Genomic DNA, 21,427 nt, shown 5'->3' on the forward strand with positions numbered 1-21,427 from the left:
TTCCTAGAATGCAAAATTTATCTACTGGAGATTTTCTACCCACATATTGTCAAATCAATTTGTTTTACATTTTTGCAATGTGTTTACTTTGTTGACATGGCTACAAGGTTCTAAGGGGAAAAACAACAGCCTTGACTGCAGCTTTAAAATAGCTTAGTCGTGCTTAGCAAACGCTCTTTCCCTTGAATGAAGAGCAGATAACATGGCAATGGAAAATTTTACGCTCGACCTTATAATCGAAGTCGTTAATTTGTTAACTTGGCTGAAAGTTCCCCCAAACGTGTTGGCCAAGTTGGCCGTGGCAACGAACAAAAACGGAATACCAGTATACATTGTATGTATTTGTCCGAGATACATGAACCAAAGAATGTACTTCGCTACTGTAGACTGCCGTCAGAGGAAAGTTTTCCATTTGCTCGGCAAAAAAAAATTCAGGGACCCTTAATTTTGGAATACCATTCCTATTCGAGGGCACTGACACCTTCCTCGTCCATCAAAACGGGAGAACTGCGCTCGGCGGACTCGTAGGCATGCATCTTGATCAACATCATGGTGAAGACCTCCATGGGCAGGGTGTTCTGAAGAACCTGCAGCAGTTTTCCCGGCTGGCTGCAGACCAGGATCGCATTGATAAGGTGGTCCACGCCGCCCTCGATGTCGCCGTTGGTGATGAGGCCCTCGCCCCTTTGGATCTGGTTCTGGAAGTACAACTCGATCTCCTTGTTGCTCATGTGAGTCGCTGATCTCGAGGTTTTCAGGGCTCGGAAGGTGCGTTGGTGGCGCTTCTCGTGCAACTTCCTCTTGAACTCCGGATCACCGCGACGCTTCTTGTCGAAATACACACAATAGCCCATGAACAACATTCCCGACAAGGCCGCCAAAACCTTGAAAGTTCCCGGGACTCCAATCATTTCTCGAATTTTGTTTTCTGGGCCTTACGATTTTTAGTCTGTAAAAATTTCTGATGCTGGCGATTGGACAACAAGTCTGTCCCTTTCGAATGCTCAAAAGTGTGTGTTCCCTCTGAGAGATTGATAGTCGGTTGATAGATAAGCCCTGACTACCCTGTCTTATGTGGAATATGAGAAGGCTAGCTATTGAAATTAAATGTGATAAATATATATAAATGGAAATCCAAAAGGAGAAAAGTGGGCAGGCCATAAAGGTTAAGGTATTAAACTAATGTAACCAAAATTTGTTAAGACTGAAATGTATGTTGATTGTCATTAGGGTAACATTATTTTTAATGAATATCAATTAAAACCACTCTCATAAAACAAATTCAATCTCAAAATGTATATTAATTGTTTTATTCTGATGGTCATTAATTTAATATTATTTTGAATCAATATTCACTTAAGATACCCTCATTTAAAAACTAAATGAGAATATTATCTCCATTATTACATGATTAAAAATTCCGCCCATTCCAAACCGAAATATAATACAAAAGCGCAGATGAAGCATTTGCTTTTTAAATATTTAACAAAGTTCAATAGCAAATGTTAAATATAGTACCCACCGTTTAAATACCACTATACAGTAAATAAACTCGACCACTGGCAGTCACTGGTTTGTTTTCGCATATATGTAATTCCCCACCCCCGCCTTGAAAGTTGGAAATAAAATAAAAGCATTTTGATATCCAAGAATAAATAAATAAATAGCAGGGAGGAACGAAAATACAAGTCCTCTGACAGAAACATGGCCATGACAGTTGAATACACGGGATGTTGCCTTAATTTCGGTAATGCAATTGACCTCTTACCTTTTCGGGCCCGCCCATGCCACTTTATTAAGGCAATAATACTACGCTCTTCAGCTCGCATATGCATGAAAGTTGATAAGCCATTTAATTCGATGCGATACTCACCAATCGAGGGGCCTAATTCGAAGCCAGACCACTCCATCTACGCTACGGCAATTTGCGGTGTGACCCCAGGATTTAACCTCAGTCTGTTGCCGGGGCTACGCAGAGAACCATATGTACATTGTACATGGCTAGATGGATGGTAATAGAATCTTTTCAGCTGACTTTCGGTTTGCCTTTTCATTTCTTAAAGGCTTTCTGCGGCTGCCATGCCATTGAAAAAGCTGGCTGCCAAGTGGGGCAACTGCGTAACAAACATCGACTTATTATGCAAATTGTTATTCTGCGAATCGGGCTCTCCGAACCCATCAAATCGTATTACGTCGAATAAAAAACGCCGTCCATCGATTTCATTGTGAGCATTCTGTGCAACAAGCAATTTAACGCATTAGCGCGACTTTCTCCTTCAACTCCTAGCAAAAAAAAAATCAGGGCAATAAAAATGTAGCTCTTTGTATGATGGTTCTTTTGGTTTTTGGGTTTGAGTTCGGGTCTCTGGTTTTGTTTTTGGTTTCGGTTCTATTCCGAATATTCCATATTGAAACTGTTTGTGATTCAATTAGATAGTTGAATGTTTCCCAAGTGGGTTTCGATGGGGTTAGGGTTCGTTTTTGGTTTCGGTTTCGGTTCGCATTTCAATTACATTCTGTAATCGCTTACCATTATGCGAGTATCTGCTCGTCGTCTGTTTGCCTTTGGGTCGAATAAAGGCCAAATCCTTTAAAATTGAACTATTGAAAAGAATCTGAATGGGGGAATGACGCGGGTGGAAGTCTGAAGGAGATATGATTTGAGAGGATTTGAAAGGATTCGCTTTTGGCGAATTTGCATTAAGAGACCTTTCATTTTCATCCATCGCCACCCAAGCCTTTGGCCCTATTTGAGTAATAACTACACCCACATTAGTCTGAATTCGTGCATGGCCAGACCTGACTGAATGGGATTGGACATGGACTTGGACTCTAAGCTGTGCATAAATAATGCGACTGCCAACATAATGGAATGCAAATTCCCCTTTGGGATTGCTCTAATGATATTAGCATCACATTTTCGCAGGCAAATTAGTATTTATTCAAGCAAATTAATCCCAGCTTAATGTTCACTTGCAATTTTCTGTTTAAATATTTTCTTAACCCTTAGCCCTTAGGGACAATTTTAGATATTAATTCTATTTACTGACCACAAGCTCAACCACATAATTTGTCACACAAAAGTGTTGCCTGATTAAGTTTATTTAAATCAACCAAAGAAATTATTGATTTACCATAGAGATTTTATAATGAATTGTTACATATACATTTACAGATGGCATGGATAAAAACCCAAACCAATAACACAAATCGTTTTTCTATAATAAACAGCTTAGAGTAAAAAATTCCATGGCTCGTTTAATTGATTCACTCAAACGAATAGCACAAACATATACGCAGATATATATTTATCAGATGTACACGGAATGTATTTACAAACTCGGCTTAGCCTGGATGTTAACAACAGTTAAAACTTACAGCTCTTCGATGGTTAAAGTGTCGATAGATTCTTCTATACAAATACATACAAATTCAATTTATTGGTAAGTTTTTTTCTTCTTGCTGAAGTATTTTCTTTTGACAACCGGAAATTCAACTATGCATTAGGGTGGGTCGATTCTCAGGGAACTTTGTTTTTTATAAAAATAGCGAAGTTTAATAGATTTGGGGTCCAAAAATAAAGTCAATAAATGGAAATAAAAGTCTTTAAAATGTATTTTGTTTTTGAAGTAAGAAAAATTTTTTTTAACGAATAGTAAAATACTAAAAGTAACATGATGCTAAAATTAAAATTTATTTATCTTCTAGATATTGATACATTTATAAAAATAATTTTTTGTTTAATTTAAAACTTAGTTCTAAATCGCTAAATATATCCTCTTGATAATAGCAAATACTTAAAGTATGCGAAAAGTGTATTTTCCCGGTCCCGAGATCGACCCACCCTGCTAAGCAGACATGTTTCTTATTTCTCTGGGAGTGGGTGTATGTACAGAGTAGTGTAAGCAGCGGCAAATTGCATTTCCCCGCAGCGAAACGAGGCGATGGCCGGGATTCACGTTCCGTTCCAGTGGCAGGACAAGTCGGAACAACATCACAGCTGATTGGGACTGAGCTCCACGGGATTATTGTCCTCGTCACAGGAGATGTATTTGATTTTCATGCGCTGCCGCTCGCCCAGGCTGTTGTTGATCGACAGGCAGAGGGGCGAGCTGTTCCCGTCCACCGGTCGCTCCATGATGCACTCGACGGCCGCCCGATTGGATGCACCTGCGCCTCCGACTCCCGCCTGCACCGGCTGGGTGGCATAGCCATCCCGCATCCGCTGATCCCGGCCAGAATTGGAGGCCGGTGCCTGCTGGATCTGCGTCTCCATCGTGCTGCGCTTCCACTGACTCTTGGTCTCCGCTGCGGAAGGTTGCGGGGGGAGTGGTGAGTGGTGGTGAGGCAAGTGGGTCTGTGTTTGGGGGTGGGCCTGGGCGGCCACAATAGTCTGGGTGGTCGGGGGGGAGGAGTTGGGGAGAGAGTGGGCGACGGTGTACCCACCTCTTGTGTGCCGGTGCGAGCTGTTCTTGTTCGTCAGCCGGCTCTTCGGCGAGTCGAATCGATGGCGGGTGAAACTCACACAGCAGCAGCATATGATGCGCTGGAAGTACATCCGGAACCTGCAAAAAATCAGAAATTGCAAGGTATCTATTAGTCCCAATGAACACTGATAGATATATTTTATTACACAGATAAGTCCTTTTCAAATCCTTGAAATAATAGACTGGCAAAATACTAGTAGTGTGGCATTACAAAATTATTTAAATATATATGCAATGGATTTTCATTTGAGACCTCATTATGCTAACTTACCAATAAACACAACACACTAGAGTTTGTACATTACTTTTGAATAATTTAAATTCAGTGAATAAGGGATAGTAGTCTTTCTAAATAAATGCATTGTACATCTGACCTTAAAGCATAAGTTATAAAAACTCTGTGTTATGGCTGCCATAATGCAACAAAACTTCCGAATAAGGAGTGTCATATCTCGTTGAGCTCGTAGTTTAATTTCCTATCCACTGGCATTCAAACCCAGAAATTTTTTATTTTTTGCCATTTTTCTAAAAAAAAAGATGATGTAACCCCTTATAAAAATGCTAAAATTGTTCAAAAAATAAATTTTCTTTTAAGTGATGGCGATCGTTAGCATAAGAAGCAAGCTGTACAAAACAGTAGGTCTTTTAGCTCTGCGACTTGATTTGGAGAAACTGCGATTGAAAATCCATTAAAAAAGTAGTATTTTTGACTAAAATCTAAAATCCATTTTTTTGAACTACAAAATATCAATGTTTTGTCTGCCATATTGCTACAAAACGTCCGAGTAAGGAATGTCATATCTCGTTGAGCTCGTAGTTTAATTTCCTATCCACTGGCATTCAAACCCAGAAATTTTTTATTTTTGCCATTTTTTCCAAAAAAAGATGGTAAAAATGCAAAAATTGGTCAAAAAATAAATTTTGTTTTGAGTGATGGCGATCGTTAGCATAAGAAGCAAGCTGTTCAAAACAGTAAACCTTTTACCTCTGCGCCTGGATTTGACTGAACTGCTATTGAAAAACCGCTTAAAAATGTAGTATTTTTGACTAAAATCTAAATTCAATTTTTTCGACCTAAAAAATCATTGTTTTGGTTGCCATAATGCAACAAAACCGAATTAGGAGTGTTACACCTTGTTGAGCTCGTAGTTTAATTTCCAATCCACTGGCACTCAAACCTAGACATTTTTTATTTTTGCCATTTTTCCTAAAAAAAAGATGATGCAAACCTTTATAAAAATGCGAAAATCGGTCAAAAAATACATTTTCTTTTAAGTGATAACGATCGTTAAAATAAGAAGCAAGCTGCCCAAAACAGTACATATTTTAGCTCTGAGCCTTGTATTGGCGAAACTGCGATTGAAAAACCACTAAAAAAGTTAGTTCTTTTGACTAAATTCTGAATTCAACTTTTTCGATCTATAGATAGATAGATGTTTTGTCTGCCATAATGCAACAAAACGTCCGAATGAGGAATGTCATACCTCGTTGAGCTCGTTGTTAAATTTCCAATGTACTGACATTTTAACCTAGAAATTTTTTATTTTTGCCATTTTTTGCAAAAAAAAAAAAATTATGAAGTAACACCTTATAAAAAAAAGAGCTAAAATATGTACTGTTTTGGGCAGCTTGCTTCTTATGCTAAGGATGGCGATCTTAAGCACTTAAGGGAAAATTTACTTTTAGACACCTAGCAGCCCAGTTTATTGTTTTAGTATAAACAAGAGAGTCAAAAGTGCTTAGAATTTGTACAAATTCACTTCCTTAGGTACCAAAAACCAATTCCAAATATTTAAGAAAATCATATAATACTTGCCTTTTGGATTAAAAATTGTTTAGGAACTGCATAATTTTAAAAATGTAATATTTTTTAATTTTATATTTGTTACTTTAAGTATACAATAATAACTTTATGAAAATTATATAAACAAGTTAAAGGTTACTTCTAAATAATTCCTTTCCACTACCATTAAAACTTTATAAAACTACTATTATTTTGACAGCAGCTGTATAAGAAATATCCTCATCATATCAAATATTTTTCTGTGCAGTCACATCCCTCCCTTAATTCATCTGCAAATTGCACTTCAATTACCTCTTATTCATCCAGTAGTAGATGAGCGGGTTGACCATCGCATTGGACATGGCCAGCCAGTAGAAGCCGAGGTACATGTGCTGCACGTACTTCGTGGAGGCCACCTGGTTGTTGTGGTAGGCGTAGATGAAGAAGAGGTGGTACGGCAGCCAGCAGATGGCGAAGATGGACACGATGGCGATGAACATGCGCACCACCTTCCGCTTCGACTTCATAGACTCCATCTGGCGATCCGTGTTCTCGCCGATCGATCGACTGCCCCACAGAACTCGGCCCATCAGGGAGTAGCAGATGAGCATCACTATCATGGGAACGCCGTAAGTCAGCACCAGGATGATCAGGTTGTACCTATAAGGGGGTATACATTAATAGGAGGATATAAATGAAAAATGATCTACACATGATAACACTTTTGCGATATAATTTTAGAAATAACCAGTCAATTAAATAAATATGAAGCAACTAAATATAATTACTTTAGTTCTAAACCTTTCATATTAAATCATAATATTATGTTCTTTTTTGTATTTATAATTACAATGTTATACATCACAAAAAGATATAACATTCCTAGGTTACATGTTAGATGCTTTAGGGATATATCTTAAAGCTTATAAACTTATTTATCATCACATGATATTTGTTGTGTAACTTAAGCTTTCCATGAACTTACGCATAATCCGCCATCGATGTGGGATATCGTCCATCCGGCCACATCATAAAGCAAACTGTCCGCGATTTTCCATTATAATAGCTGCAAATGGTCCATTTCAATAGGTTACTACAGCCCCAATAAGGTATTCAAATAAATATTTAAATTCCGGAAACTGATAAATCAAAATTTCATCATTTAATTACACAGCACAGTTCCCCCGAACATAAAGAGCTGTCAAGTTTCACGCTTCGGCACGTCTAAGCAGCACTTCCTTGGTGAAGAAGGGAAGTTGCCTTTTACAAGCATGACGAATTTCACGTTTGGCCCGTCATCAAATTGAAAACTTAATTTGCCAAATTATGAAGTATTTCATGCCTCAACGTTGTCGAGCACTTGAAAGGGCTATTTGGTTGTCCCCGTTTCAGAAAACCACCGCACCTCCCTGTTTACCGGCACTTTTCGGGCCATTAATAACACGGCTATGGCAACTGGCAGACAGGTCATAATTTGACCAACAATGCTGATGAGGTTGCCCGCTGGCATTGGTCTGGCAAAAAGGGTGCAATTCACGCCGAAACTGATAGATTGAAATGGAAAATGGTTGTTTTTCCACTGAAATTCGGTCAGCATTTGGGTTAAGCTCTGCATAATTTGATTTGACACGCTCGAATATTAACTTTATCAAGAAAATATTTACACAAAGCTATTGAAAATATATTTCTGGGGAAATTGTGCTATATTAAGGATATATTAAAGAATTTAACATTTTATTATTAATTTACTGACAGAGAAGAAGCCCCCCTATCTTGTAAAATGTATTTTTATTTCAGGGCTAATCTCTGCTTTCCTGGTTTGTTTTACTTCGTTCATACGCCTTGAAGCTCTCTAAATGTCTACCTCCTTTGGGGTTTCTTCGAAAATGTTCATCCAATTTGGCCTTCTTTCACTCTCCTCTAAATCGTCCCACTCGGCCATATATACCCCACTTACACTCCCTTCCATATGTCCTTGTCAGAATTTGCCATCGCTTGACTCTCGTTGTGCTCCACCTTGGCTATTCTCTATCACATTTTGATATATGAACTTGCCATCTTTATTATGCCTGGAAGTCTGGTACCCTGGGAGACCTTTTATCCCTACTAGCACTTTGTTGAGAGTCTAAATAAAAAATGCTTCAATTCTATTAGGCAGGACACCAGACCCCCCCAGTTCGCCAGAAATTCACTGCCCAAATGTTGCGAACTTGCGTAAAATTCAAATAAAGGCGTCGGAGCGGAGGCGGGGGGTGATTTAGATGGATGTGGATGCTTATATCAACACCGAAGATGGCCGCCAAAAAAACAAAACAGGGAGACATGAAAAAATATGAAAGTATTTCTGGAAGGTGCGCGGAATTTCATTTTATATTTGTTTGGCCTCTCAAATCGATACAAGATCCGCGGGAGGGGCTCCACTACCATCTCCGCAGGGAGTCTGGCCAACTCGTAAGCTCTGGCTTACAAACTTGTTTATGCTTTGCGCTTCGTGTTTCGCGTTAGGATTAAATATAATAAAAGGGAGAGGGTCTTTGGGTGTCGACCCCCGAACACCCTTGAAATCCCATTATTCTTTTCGGCTTAATAATAGTTTATTTATAACATTTTATTGATATGTTTTATGTTACCCTCTTTTAAACTCTTTTTGAAGTTATTTTTTCTTAGGATAAACCCTTTATAAAATGTATGTCAACATCATTTCGTTTTATGGCTGTTTGCATTATTTTATGTGAACTGTAATTGCCAAAAAAAAAAAACTTTCCTAATATTATTTTATCTGACTGACAACATTTAATTAGAAGTAATGTTTTAATAAATATTTGTCGTTTTATCTGACTGACAGTTGTTAGCTAGAGGTTATGCACTAGATAAAATGTATCGGTCAAATAAACAATAATTGGTCACTAAATCATGTCATTATAGATTTGTCGTTCATAACGTTAACATAACAGTAAGAAAACAAAATTCTATTCGAATAATTTAACTTCCTGTTAACTTTCTCTGACAGATAATAAATAAACTAGAATCTTAACATGAGAATGAGAAATCGGCTCTTGGTGTTTGATTGCTTAGGACATTTTTTCGAGAGACTGAAAAAGGGACAAAAGACTAAAAGAAATTCGACAGCAAAAGAATAATTTAAGTTTTTCTTTTAAATATTTAAATATTCCAAATATTTTATTGGGGGGAACCAAGGGACCTACTAGGTTCTTAATAACATTAAAATGTGATATTTTTAAAGGTTGCAGAATATATAACTTATGTTTTAGCTAACAAACACCTTATGGAGAGTTGCTTCCAATTAAAATCAATGACCCATTTATATAGGTTTCCTTCTCCAGCCTGGCAAACTCATACCCAAAATCATCATACTCCATATGGGATCTCACATTCCCGGGCCCGATTGCCCACTTACTGCTTGGTCATGATGCTGGAGTAGAGCAGACAGGGCGCCGACAGCACACAGCTGAGGGCCCAGATCAGGACCAGGATGATGCGCACCTTCCGACGCGACGTGCGGCGCTTCAGCGGATGCACAATGGCGATGTATCTGCAGGATGGCAGGAAGCGGATGTGCCGACGCACAGATTAGATGACGCTGGTGGGAAATTCGGTGGAGGAGAATGAGCAGGGGTGGCTTACCTATCGAAACTTATGGCCACGAGCGTGAAGACCGAAGTGGAGACCGTCACGTTGGCCACGAAATTGTTGATTGTGCAATAAATCGATCCGAATGGCCAATCCGAATTCAGCATGAATATAAAGTTGAAGACGCAGTTCAGCGATGACATCAGCAGGTCGGCGATGCTCAGGTTCAGCAGGAAGTAATTTGTAACCGTTCTCATGCTGCGATGTCCTGCAGAGCCATTCGGCGGATAAAACACGGAATTAGTGGAAAAACATGGTGAAAAAAGATAAAATGGCCAGGGTAGAGACGTGATGGCCAAGGCAGAAATGGATAGTTATTAGAGAGATGGAGGAAGGCTAGCTATGTATGGTCAATGCGGCGTATACGTGTTTTCTCGGTTCCTTCTTTTTTCTTCCTCTAGCAAACTGCTTTAAAGCTTACCTGTTACAATCCAGAGAACAATACCATTCCCGGCAATGGCCACAAACATCATCAGGCCGAAAATGATGGCCCAAATCGTTTTCTGCTCCCATGGCAACTCGTACGGCCGTGTCGGCGATGGAAACAGGCACTCGGTTAGAAAGTCTCTGTGGGCGAATCGAAAACAGACGCAATTTTATTGCAAAATTTCCGAAAATGCAATGTCAGAGGGAGGTAAAATTGGATTGAACATTGTGGGGAAACATTGTCGATGGTGTAAAATGGCAGATACCTAAGGATGCTTCAATCAAATAAATAAAACCGAACCAATTTAACGCATTTTTGGGGGCCTTTAATTTCATTTGAAATATTTTTGGTATTATTTAATTTGCTGAGAAAAAGTAAGTTCTTATTTGATGTAAGTACCTAAAAACGAAACGCTTTTAAAAAGCAGAACAATCAATCGCAAATATGTATTTATTTATTTATTTTGCTTACCGCATATATATTGAAATAAACTCAGCAAAATTATTATTTTAATAAATTACTCAGTATTTATTTAACGCCAGGGGAATATTTCGAAATATTTCTTGTAAGCCGGCAATTGGATTCATTCCTTTTAACCAATTTATTATGCAAAGCCCTTATCAAATCCTTTATGCATATTTCTCACTTTAACAAAGCTCCAAGGAGGGTTATTTAAATTCCAAGGCCTTTTCGTTAATGTACTTAAATTAAACGCATATTTCGCAGAGGGAATCCCTTTGAAGAATAGCTGGCTTTAATCCAACTTCTTTGCTCTTCCTTGGCCATCCTTCAGGGCAAACAATATTTGGCAAATTCAATCACAGAATGGCTGAAACTTTGCGATTTGCCAAACCTTTTCAGAGCTGCGTGTGCGTCTTCGCCTTAGCAATAACAATGGGAAATCAATGGCGGACAAGCTGGGCGAAAAATCCTTAAAGGAAACTTGCCACAAAAGAAGTATCCTTATCGATATTGGAGAAGCAGCGGCATCGGCAGAACGGGCAGAAAATTGTGCGGTAATTTCATTGGACCAACATCCGTTGGCCAGCGGAAATGGGGAGGAGATCTGGGTGGTACTGGATCTCTGGACCTGGGGATCCGATTATCATATCAAGGATTATGCTAATCACGACAGCAGGACTCACTGATGCGCAGAACATGTCGCTAATTATTTCGAGGGCTGTCCTTTGTCTTTGGGTTTGGTTTGGTGAGCTTCCTTTTGATTGCCCCTGGTGGTATGAATGGCAAATCCTATTAATTAGAGGAGCCTTGTTCCATGACTGTCAGGGACTTATCGCATACCATGTTCACCCGATTTCCGATCCGCTGCCAGGCGGTCGCTTTTGTTTGAGTGCCACACGGCGTATGAGCAATATCAATGAGCCATGCCTCCGCCTCCCCAATTTTTCTATTTGTATTTTGCTCAGCCCTGTTCAAAATGCAGCAGACACAATTCCAACGAAAATTCAATATACGAATTGTTCCCATTCATCCATTTTCATTGCCATTGCCAGTTGTCTCTCAGGCATCAAATTTCCCACTTTCCTTTTACGTCTAACCATGATTGATGCGCTGATTGATTGGCATTGTTCGGGCCACAAAATATTCGGCTAGCCCACATTACTTTGAAATTAATTGGGTTCTGTGTGGTCCCAATTAAATCCCCACAAAAGGTCGAGTGGATTAAATTGCCAAACATTTAGCTCCCGAATTTTTCAAATTGGCTTAGCTGGGAATTTCCAAAAATTTGTTGCACATATTCATGTCTCTTGTTTTGTACGTTTTACTTTCGAATGTTGTTAAAAGCTGCGCTCTATTGGTTGACTGATTTTGACCATATTGCCGCATGTGTATGCTCTCATATTTCCAATCAATAAACTTGAAACTGAATTCCGGTCAGTAAACTGAAGGACTGCGAAGTGGCCGAAAGCCAATTGATGGTGAATATTTAGGAACTGGAGGAAAATTATGCAGTTCTTTCAGAGCACCTTTTTATGTTATATATTATTTTAAACTGTCGAATTTGGACTGCTCTTATTATTCCCTCGAGCTAAAACTTGTTTGAACTAAAATAACTAGCCAAATCGAATGATTGATTGCATTGCAACCTTAAATAATCAAATCAAAATTTAATTCTATCATCCATCAGTCTGTGCGTACTGAAAACTGGAGAGTTCATTCCATAATTATTGGGTTTGTCATTACTTTGGTTTTATTTTACCATTTTGGATACGTGACCATAAATTTGCTAACACGCAGCTACAATTCGTCTGTGTTTTTGCACTGTGACCTGTGATATATCGCATTACATTCCATTTATTTATCTGCGATTGGACTATCGATTTCACATTTAATTAGATATTTAACGTGGTGAATAGACAAACAAGAACTCAATTAATTACACAGGCACGAAGACTGGGTAACAATACTCTATAATCAGCGTTAAATAGGCTAGATGTAATAGCCCAAATATAAAATGTGTTATTGAATTTGGGGGCTAAAAATGTTTACATAAAGTGCGTGCTAATTGAACTGCCAGGTGCATGTTTTGCTTATTATTAATATTGCGGAATTAAATGGACTATAATTAGCATTTTCATTTCAATGAGGGAAATTTATGCACGCATTTAAATTGGCTCAATGCACGCCAAAAGCATGCGAAATAATTCCAAATATTTTCGATATGCATTTGCATATTTCCTGAAATTCCTTTAAATGCAACAAAAGCCAACTTGTCCACCTTTTAAATTTCAAACTTTTTGGTTGCCCGAATTTTGTGAAGCTTCCCAAACTTTTGGCTGTTTTCCTATTATGATAATTGCTGTTGTCTGAGCAACTTTTCACTCATAACAAATAGGGGCAAAAAGTTGCCGGCAGATTTATGGCCTCCTGCGATATTGCAGCTGACTTTAAGAGCACCCTTATAACGAAGGACAAAGCAGGCGAGTGAAGACCCGCCTTCAGGGCGGTGTTCGTTTTCAGCCTAATTTAAGCAAATTTAACTTGATTAACGTAATTTGTTCTTTTCCCTTTGCTGACCGCTTTCTTTATGGCCGCCTAATTAAGTTTGATGCCATTATAAATCCGTGCTAAACTCCCGTTTGTTCCTGTTATTATAATAATCATCGCTCAAGAACGGAAGTGCCTGGCCGTTGGAAGAGAACTAATTACTTCCGCTTGTAAGTGTTTGACCATTTCTACATTGTACTTATAATTTTCCTGGCATTTTCTAGAATTTACCCTAATGACAGTGGGGACCTTTCTCCAGCAAAATTTGGCAGTAATAACTGGGGAAATTTGGCATTTTTTGGCCTTCGTAATATATTTGGCCCTGGGTATGCAAATTTTCGTTGGAAGGAATTCTGTATATACCTAAAAAATTTTGCAGTCTAGGAATGGCTTTTTTTATTTTTCCGCAACTCCCAAAAGTGTCAGCTGCTTTGATTCGTTAAAGTGAAAGAATGTCGAGTGATTTTTTCTGCGGATGTCCCCGGAATCAATATATTTTTTTGCTTCTGCGATTTCCCTCTGATTGAATTGATTTATATGGTTGCTTACTTTTACTATATGCAAGTGCACACATCCTTTTTTGCCAGCACACAAACTTCCGCTCAAACGATTTGGTGGCCTTATGTTTAAATTATGAACTCTGGGGGTTAGGGGAATATTTTACAAATTGCGGTGATTATTTTAAATCAATGAGCAATTATGGTAATCATTGTATTTATCATAAGCTTTCAGTTGTAATTTATTGGATTTATATTTCATCTACATAAATAAATCTATCTACCCGAAACTTAGAGTCAAGGCACAGCTTAAACCACTTAAATGACACTTATTAAATTTCATATAATTCAATTATTATAACTGAAAATTAATTATCTAAGGTAAGAAAACGACGATATTCTCATAAAAAATATAGATTGCAAACTTCTGTTTAATATTTGACATCTAAACTCTTTCCAATCATAACTAAGACGTCATAATAGCTCAAGGACTGCCCGTTACCAGCCAAATCAAATGAATTATCAATTGAGTGTTCCCAGCCAATTAGAAATATTAAAGAAATTATCATCGATTATAGTTGCCCTCCGGCAATTTCCTGTAGACGGAGGGTACCAACAAATTGCCCGTCATTAGGTGGCAGTCAGACGAGTTTATCGTCGCACTCAAAGAGGTGAGTTACCCACATTAACTCGGCTAATAGTCGTCGACCCCCCTTTTGGCCGCCCAGGGGGTCTTTTGCCCCCTAGAACCCCCCCTCCCCCCTTTTGAGGCACCAGCAAATTGCGCACTATTTCCTTGGAGCCGCCTCAGTTAACATGTTTCGCATTCGCAACTCGCTCTTTATTATATTTCACTGAATATTTTATGCATGACGAACCGGCGATGCAATCCAAATTGGCGGTCTTGCGGCTACTTTAGTTCCCTGACTATACATAGTATGTATCTTTTCTGGTTGTCGAGTTCTCCGGTTGCCTGGTTCTCAGGTTCTCGGGATCTCAGGTTGCTTTGGGTTTCTTTTCCGGTTAGTGCACAGTTGAGGGGTCGAAACCAGGGTAGCTCAAGGTCCTAAGGTCTCCGAGTTTCTGGGCTCTGAGTTCTGCAGGGACCGCATTGAGCATGCCGCACGCAGGTTGCAAGTTGGGCCGCCGTGTGTTTATAGTTCAGCTGGTAACTTCTGCTGCCAACGGCACTTCGTAAAAGTCGCAAAAGTTGCGGAGCTCCGAGTGTCACGTAACTTAAAGGCTTCTCCTGCATAAAGTTACTCAGATACTAATTTGCCGGGGCGATGAAGTGGGGGATTTGTGGGGCTTAAGTGCTTGGTAATTGGATTTCTTCTGAGTAAATATTTCCAAATTCATATTTTGTAATCCTTCCACAGTTTGTTTAACGAGGAATGAGCAGTTTTTTTTTATTTTTCTACTTGCAGTATAATATTACAAACTCGAAATAGGATGTCTATGCCTAAATATAATATTGTAAAGACCAAACAAACATTGTGTAGCTTTAAATTTTATTTAGTCCCTTGTTAAATTTTTTTTTTGTATGTAATGACACCAATTTAGCATTTTCCACGCTTTTTTACTAAGCTTTCCAGATAAATACAAGTCCCAGAAGTCCTTTCAATATACAAACATTAAACAGCGTATAGTTTTTGTAACTTGTTAAAAATATGTATCTAGGATGACAATAATTCCCTTGAAATACAAAATATTGTGTTTTTTAATTTTTATTAGTTTTTTGTAGTTTCCAGCTAGAATATTTTTGTGAAGCTTACCACAAGGGGCTAGGAAATGTTTTATTGATTCGGGAGTTACAATTTTCCCTAAGTGTTGCCCTTCACTCAACTGAGCAGTGTCGCATCCAGTAGATAGCTTAGGTCTGATGTTCATCGATGCCTGACAAATGGTGGCTGTCACAGGCACCTTTCTCATCCCTCAGCCTACATTTACAAACCTCCGCTCAGAATCATCATCGTTGACAGGGCAGAAACAATGCCATGAACTTGACTTGGGGGCAGCCACTCGTATTTTCGACACGCTCCGCAAATGAGGCCATTTTCAATTTCAGAATTTATGAACGGAGGTGGTCATGGTCCCTCGATTTCGGGGACTTTCCCATCGCCATCGCAATACCAGAATCCAGAGTCCTTGCCCCCGCATCCTGCATCCTGCACACACATGCACTTGACAGGGCAATCGAGAGTGTTGATGACGATGGCGGCAGCAGGACAATGCGTAAATGAAGCTTTCCATGTTGTTTGCCATGGAGTGGCCATTAAATTTTCATGCCCCTGTCCGAATATCTGTTTCATCGGCGGCCTTGCTACTATATTATTGTTGCTGAATCAACCCACCCACACATCACTGGCTGTAAAATTCCCCCCACCTCACTGGGGACTTGTTTTATGTTTGGTGAGAAAAAGTTAATTGAAAAATTTGTCATATGCAAATTACTCAACTTGTACAGAGAGTGTACTTCTCGGCCAGTTTCCCCCGAAATGGCCAGCATTATTCTTGCAAAATCCATCCTAGGCCCCCCTAGTCATTTCCTCTGAGCTGGGGCTTAGCCATCGATGAATAGACGTAAACAAACTGTTCTCGAATGCGAAACAAAGGAGTCTTCCTTGCGGACTCCTTCTGCCTGCTTTCCGGACCTAATGCAAACAATTTCTTTCGATTTTCATCCGGAATGTTACAGTTTGAAGCGTCTCGAAGGGTTTCCTCAGCTTGTTTAGCTTGTTTTTGACTTGGCCAGAAAGAACACACTCTTTAAGGGGATTTTCTTAGGGGATCGATTTAAGCTGCCCTATGATTGTAAAAGGTCCAGGTGCATACAAAAATGAAACAAAATATTATATTGGGAGCTTAATATACAAAATTTTAAGTTTAGGAAAAAAATTAATTTTAAAAGTATTACCATTCCCAAAATTAAAAAAAATCGATACATTTAAGAATATTAAAGTTACATTACTTAGCAATATTTGAAAACATTTTCGAATACTCTTATTTTTGGACAAGGGCAATCCTCATTCGATGCTTGCCAATACCGATGAACACTTCTTGTTTTTATGTGGGCCATCCATTCTGATTGGATTTGAGTCTGGCCATAAAAATGCCAAGGCCCGATGGACACCAACAGAAGCTACAGCTACATCCAGGATGTGGACTAATGTCGTGTGTCCTTTGTCGTGCTGAGCTGTTATCATTGGCCAAGTATCAAAATCAATAAGCGTACGCAGCGCCATAAACATCAAATTCGAAAGGATGGCGCTCTGTCTTTAAATCGACTTAACCATGCCATCGTTTTGTAATAAACTTTGACATTGCGTATACGCCGCGTGGGCCGGTCACACGCACTCAAGTGTGCGGCCAAAGACCATACGCGGGCGAAGGTGAAACTGTCAAGTTCCTTCCATCAATAATCCATGGGAAATGTCCGAGACATTTGCCCTGATTGAAGCGAACATAATGAGCTTAACTCGAGACAAGCGGCAGGCAATTCACCTGGCAAATGCCCCCTGCATAAACAGAGGTTATACAGAGAAAATACTTCGATTGCACTACCTGTTCATTTACTCAATAAAGCAGAACAAAATTTATCGGTGGTAGAAGTGAAATATTTCGATATGCTTACATTAGACATTTTCATTTAGAATTTTTGAAAACTATTTCAAATGCTAAAAATAGATTTAGATTAGCTTAAAAAAATATATTTATTTTTTAATTTCTTATTGAAGAAACATAATTAAATTAATATAAGTATAATCAAAAAAATTTGTTATATGTCCTGCAAAACCCCAACTATTTTTTTTGCTTGTAGACCTTTGTATAAGAATCTTCCAAAAGTTTAGGCCCTTGCAATTAGTGAGTTATTCAAGTTAAACATGACCTAGTTTTTCGTTCTGTGGACCATTCCACTTTCCCTTACTTTCTCTTTCACAAAGAGCATTAAAGCCCGAGGCTTAGGACCCAAATATAGAACATCGAACAACAATTGCAACGTCGTTTTGTTTGTGTCAAAGTTTTTCGAGGATTTAGTTCGGGCCGAGAGCTTTGCATTTGTCGGAATTTAATTATTCGTTTCACTCCTTTTCCCCTTTTGCGTAGTTTGTCACCTAACACAGGAAACAATTAGTAGACTTGTGTGGGGATGGGTTGGAAAAAAGTCCCTTCAGCTTATTGCGGCACTTGGCCATTCTATATTGAAATGGAATAATTACAATGGAGGTTTTTTCGCTGTGCTTAGGGAGTGTTACACATTGAACCTTTTAATTTGGGTTGGGAAACCTTGACCGCTTTGGTGTTACATTTTAAATATTTATTCCAAATTTAACCAGAAATCAAAACCAAAGCGAAGCTTAAATATATTTACTGGTATCTTCGCTTCCCAGAAATCAATTCGAAATAAAATTGCAACGCTTTTCACAATAAAAATTAAACAATTTTACAAAAGGAAAAAAGGGGTCATTGCCATAAATTGAATGTTTAACTTTTATTATAGATACTATTTATTAAATAGGTTATAGGTTAATTTCCAAAAGCCATATTAAATAATTTTGAGTGGATATTTAACTAATCTTATCAACAATGGCTGTATTATTTTCTCTTTATTTAATTTCAAGAGATTCCTTGTGATAAAAACTTTATAATTAGTGCTTCAAACAATGAGTCATTGATGGAAAAGTAAAGCACAAACAACCCAATTCCATCTTGTAATTTTCCATCGATAAACAAAAGCGAGCATTCGGAAAAACAAGTGCCGATGGAATGAGACTGATTAACAATTTAAGAGTTAAATTAACCAGGTCTAGCCAGGACCAAAATAGATCCATCATTGATCAAATTAAGGCGGCACCAAGTGAGTGAATTATCCACCGACTGGCCTTTCGAGCGATTGCCCCCATTCTATCGTTTTAATTATTTCTGTAGTACTGGAAACTTTTGAATTATTACGCAATAGTCGTATTTACGGGCCACTCATTAATTTCACTTTGCGGTTAGCTTTGGTCCGAATGGAATTACGGGTATTAATAGCACCAGCGGTTCAACTTCTTGACCAGCGGATAAAATTGCCGTGATTAAGATATATTAACAGCGAATTATACGTGGCTTTATCAACTTCTTCAGAAGCCATACGCACAATTAATTATCATGGTTGATCGAATTTATTAAGTGAAAGCATAAACTCAAGGGGTTAATTAAGCTGGTTCAATATAATACTTCCGAAAAAATTGTAAGAAAAGTAAGTAAAAAGGATAAAGAATTGATTTTATATTTGTGTCAGTACATAATTACAATTTTATTAATTAATCGAGCACAAAAAAGAACATTCCTAAACATAATGAAATATGTAGGTACCTGCATAACTTGCATTAACAAAAAAATTCTTAATTTTTTTATACAAAGAATAAACAGCATGTGTACTTGTTACATATTTGCACCATATTGTTTGTCCACCTTTTTTTCATAAAAGTGATTTAATTTGTCAATTTAACCACTGCACAGCATGTACAACTCAATTACACAATGAAAAGTTTTCATTCATGCAGTGCATGTACGTAATTAATAAATAACAATAAGGCCCACTGCAACAAGTATAGGTGTGAAAAGGCTCCTTTCCTTAAAATATTTAAGAGTTCCGAGTGTTTTGGGCATTTAAAATGACTGCGTGACCAAGGGCTATGAGTATACATTATTTTAAAAATAATCAGATTAAACCTAAACAAATTTACTCTCTTTGCCTTATAAATAGGGGTCCTGCAGATTTTATAAGAACCAGAAAGTTCAATTTTTTCAACTACACTCGGAAAAATGTTGGAAATAGAAAATGCAAATAATAATTAATATTTAACAATTTTTTACGCCTTTAAAATAAATGTTTAAAATGAAGAGAATAAAAATATATTTAAACCCGTTCAGCCGTGTAAAATAGTTAAAACTTATTTGTTGATAATATAACCAACACATAACTTCTTTTACTTTGTTATATTATTTTTTTGTATCTTTAAAATTTGTGTGTTTTTTAAAAAGCACTATTTTATTTCAAGTGCATCGACTTAACAAAACTGGACGAACGGCAAACACATTTATCAGCCGTCAGCCCTTGGAAACTTTATTCAATTTAAGCCCGCGCCGCGTATAATCAGTTGGCCCTCATCAGCGGCGGGTTAACGGGTTCCGCGAATCGCTCCTAACTCCACCGTGTAATTTGCATAACTTGGTGCAGCGGCTCGGGGGAATATCAAAGGAAGCGGGAAAAGGACGTACTATTACCAAGAAAACGGGTCCCCTGGAAAAGCAAATGAATGGGTGCACTCACTTGGCCTCGTTGATGCTCTCGAGATTGTCCCGGTTGTCGATGATGCTCGACAGGAGGCTGACCACCTCGGTTCTGTTGAGACTGCCCAGGAGCGTGGTGTTGACAATGCTGTTCAGCTCGAATCGCCGCACGGCAAGGATGGTGCAGTTGACCAGCAGCTCGGTGTCCACAATTTCCGACATTCTGCTGCCTTTAATCGGGATGATGGAGCGTTGCGTAATGATTCCGCCGCACTTGTGCCACATTTAATAGCGCAGCGCCATAGAAACCGTTGAGGTCGTCGGATTTAAAAGAAGCTGCCGCCTGCCGACTCTTAATGGCCGGGCTTTCACTTGATCCTCTCTGCTGCTTCCCAGGTCCTTTCAGGATGTATTTCTTTTTAAGTTCTTTCAACTGCCAGCCACATGCAATATTCTTTTTAATTTTCGGGGGGGGGGGGCGGTCAAGGACAAGTTTGCACTTAACACTGCATGTGGCCAGTTGGCGCCTTTTGGTCGCAAAACCTTAAAAATCACTTGGTATTCTGGTTTCAATTCACCAATACTATAGGGATAATGGCTTTCAAACCATTACCATACTAATTCATTAAATAAATTCAATTTATTATATTTAGCAAATTATTTATTATTTAAAATCAAAACAGTTTCACTTTATTTATTCACATAATTGGTTTCAATTATCATGCACATTTTATCCACACAATTACGAGCTATTAAAAACCTAATCAGCTTGACACTTTTAATAGCAGCTTTATTCACTAGTTGCGGGTTTTTTTTTCAGAAACCATTTAAATTCATATTCCATTAAAACATCAATTGATATTTAAAATGTCGCCGAACGAGCATTTAAATTACATTTTTTAAATTACATTTCCGCTTTCTTTTTCTGCTCTTAGCTTTTGTTTACATTAGGGACTTTTTCCACATTTTGTGGCCACTTTTTTTGGGCGACTATTGGTTATTGTGCTTTTGGCAGGCTTAAAGCAAACACAAAACCCACACAAAGGCAACAAGCGAGCACACACACAACGAATGAAAGGACCTCTTTTTTGAAAATGTCGCACGATTTTACCGCGCGGTCTTTAGCGCTGCAAGTGCCGCCGCCGACTGAACGTTTTGCATGGAAATGAAAGGAAATGCTAGGTCTGCAGGCTCCTTCTGCCGGCGTCGACGTCGACGTCGCTGCCGCTGCCGGCGCCAGGAGCAAGTCAACACCCACACCAACGCACGCACGCAGGACACTCGCCTAAAAGCT

The 21,427-nt window shown here is 38.6% G+C and overlaps 2 protein-coding genes across 3 annotated transcripts; both read right to left on the reverse strand.

Annotated features, from left to right (window-relative positions):
- Window positions 1-320: 320 nt before the first annotated feature.
- LOC119561157 (mitochondrial import receptor subunit TOM20 homolog) lies at window positions 321-1,022 on the reverse strand. Its single transcript, XM_037875044.1, has one exon. It carries the CDS (start codon window positions 909-911, stop codon window positions 462-464), a length of 450 nt encoding a protein of 149 aa, XP_037730972.1. The 5' UTR covers window positions 912-1,022; the 3' UTR covers window positions 321-461.
- Window positions 1,023-3,174: 2,152 nt separating this feature from the next.
- LOC119552680 (tachykinin-like peptides receptor 86C) lies at window positions 3,175-21,263 on the reverse strand. Of its 2 annotated transcripts, XM_037862411.1 has the most exons (8): window positions 20,174-21,263; window positions 10,343-10,488; window positions 9,916-10,129; window positions 9,689-9,823; window positions 7,256-7,336; window positions 6,583-6,930; window positions 4,447-4,565; window positions 3,995-4,308 (listed from the first exon to the last, which is right to left on the reverse strand). In XM_037862411.1, the coding sequence occupies exons 1-8, from the start codon at window positions 20,416-20,418 to the stop codon at window positions 3,995-3,997; spliced, it is 1,602 nt and encodes a 533-aa protein (XP_037718339.1). In that variant the 5' UTR covers window positions 20,419-21,263. The 2 variants fall into 2 exon arrangements, with proteins under 2 accessions (XP_037718330.1, XP_037718339.1); XM_037862402.1 differs by having other exon boundaries at window positions 3,175-4,565.
- Between the last annotated feature and the right edge of the window lie 164 nt (window positions 21,264-21,427).

This window comes from Drosophila subpulchrella, chromosome 3R (assembly GCF_014743375.2).
Source record: "Drosophila subpulchrella strain 33 F10 #4 breed RU33 chromosome 3R, RU_Dsub_v1.1 Primary Assembly, whole genome shotgun sequence".
Lineage (NCBI taxonomy): Eukaryota > Metazoa > Arthropoda > Insecta > Diptera > Drosophilidae > Drosophila > Drosophila subpulchrella.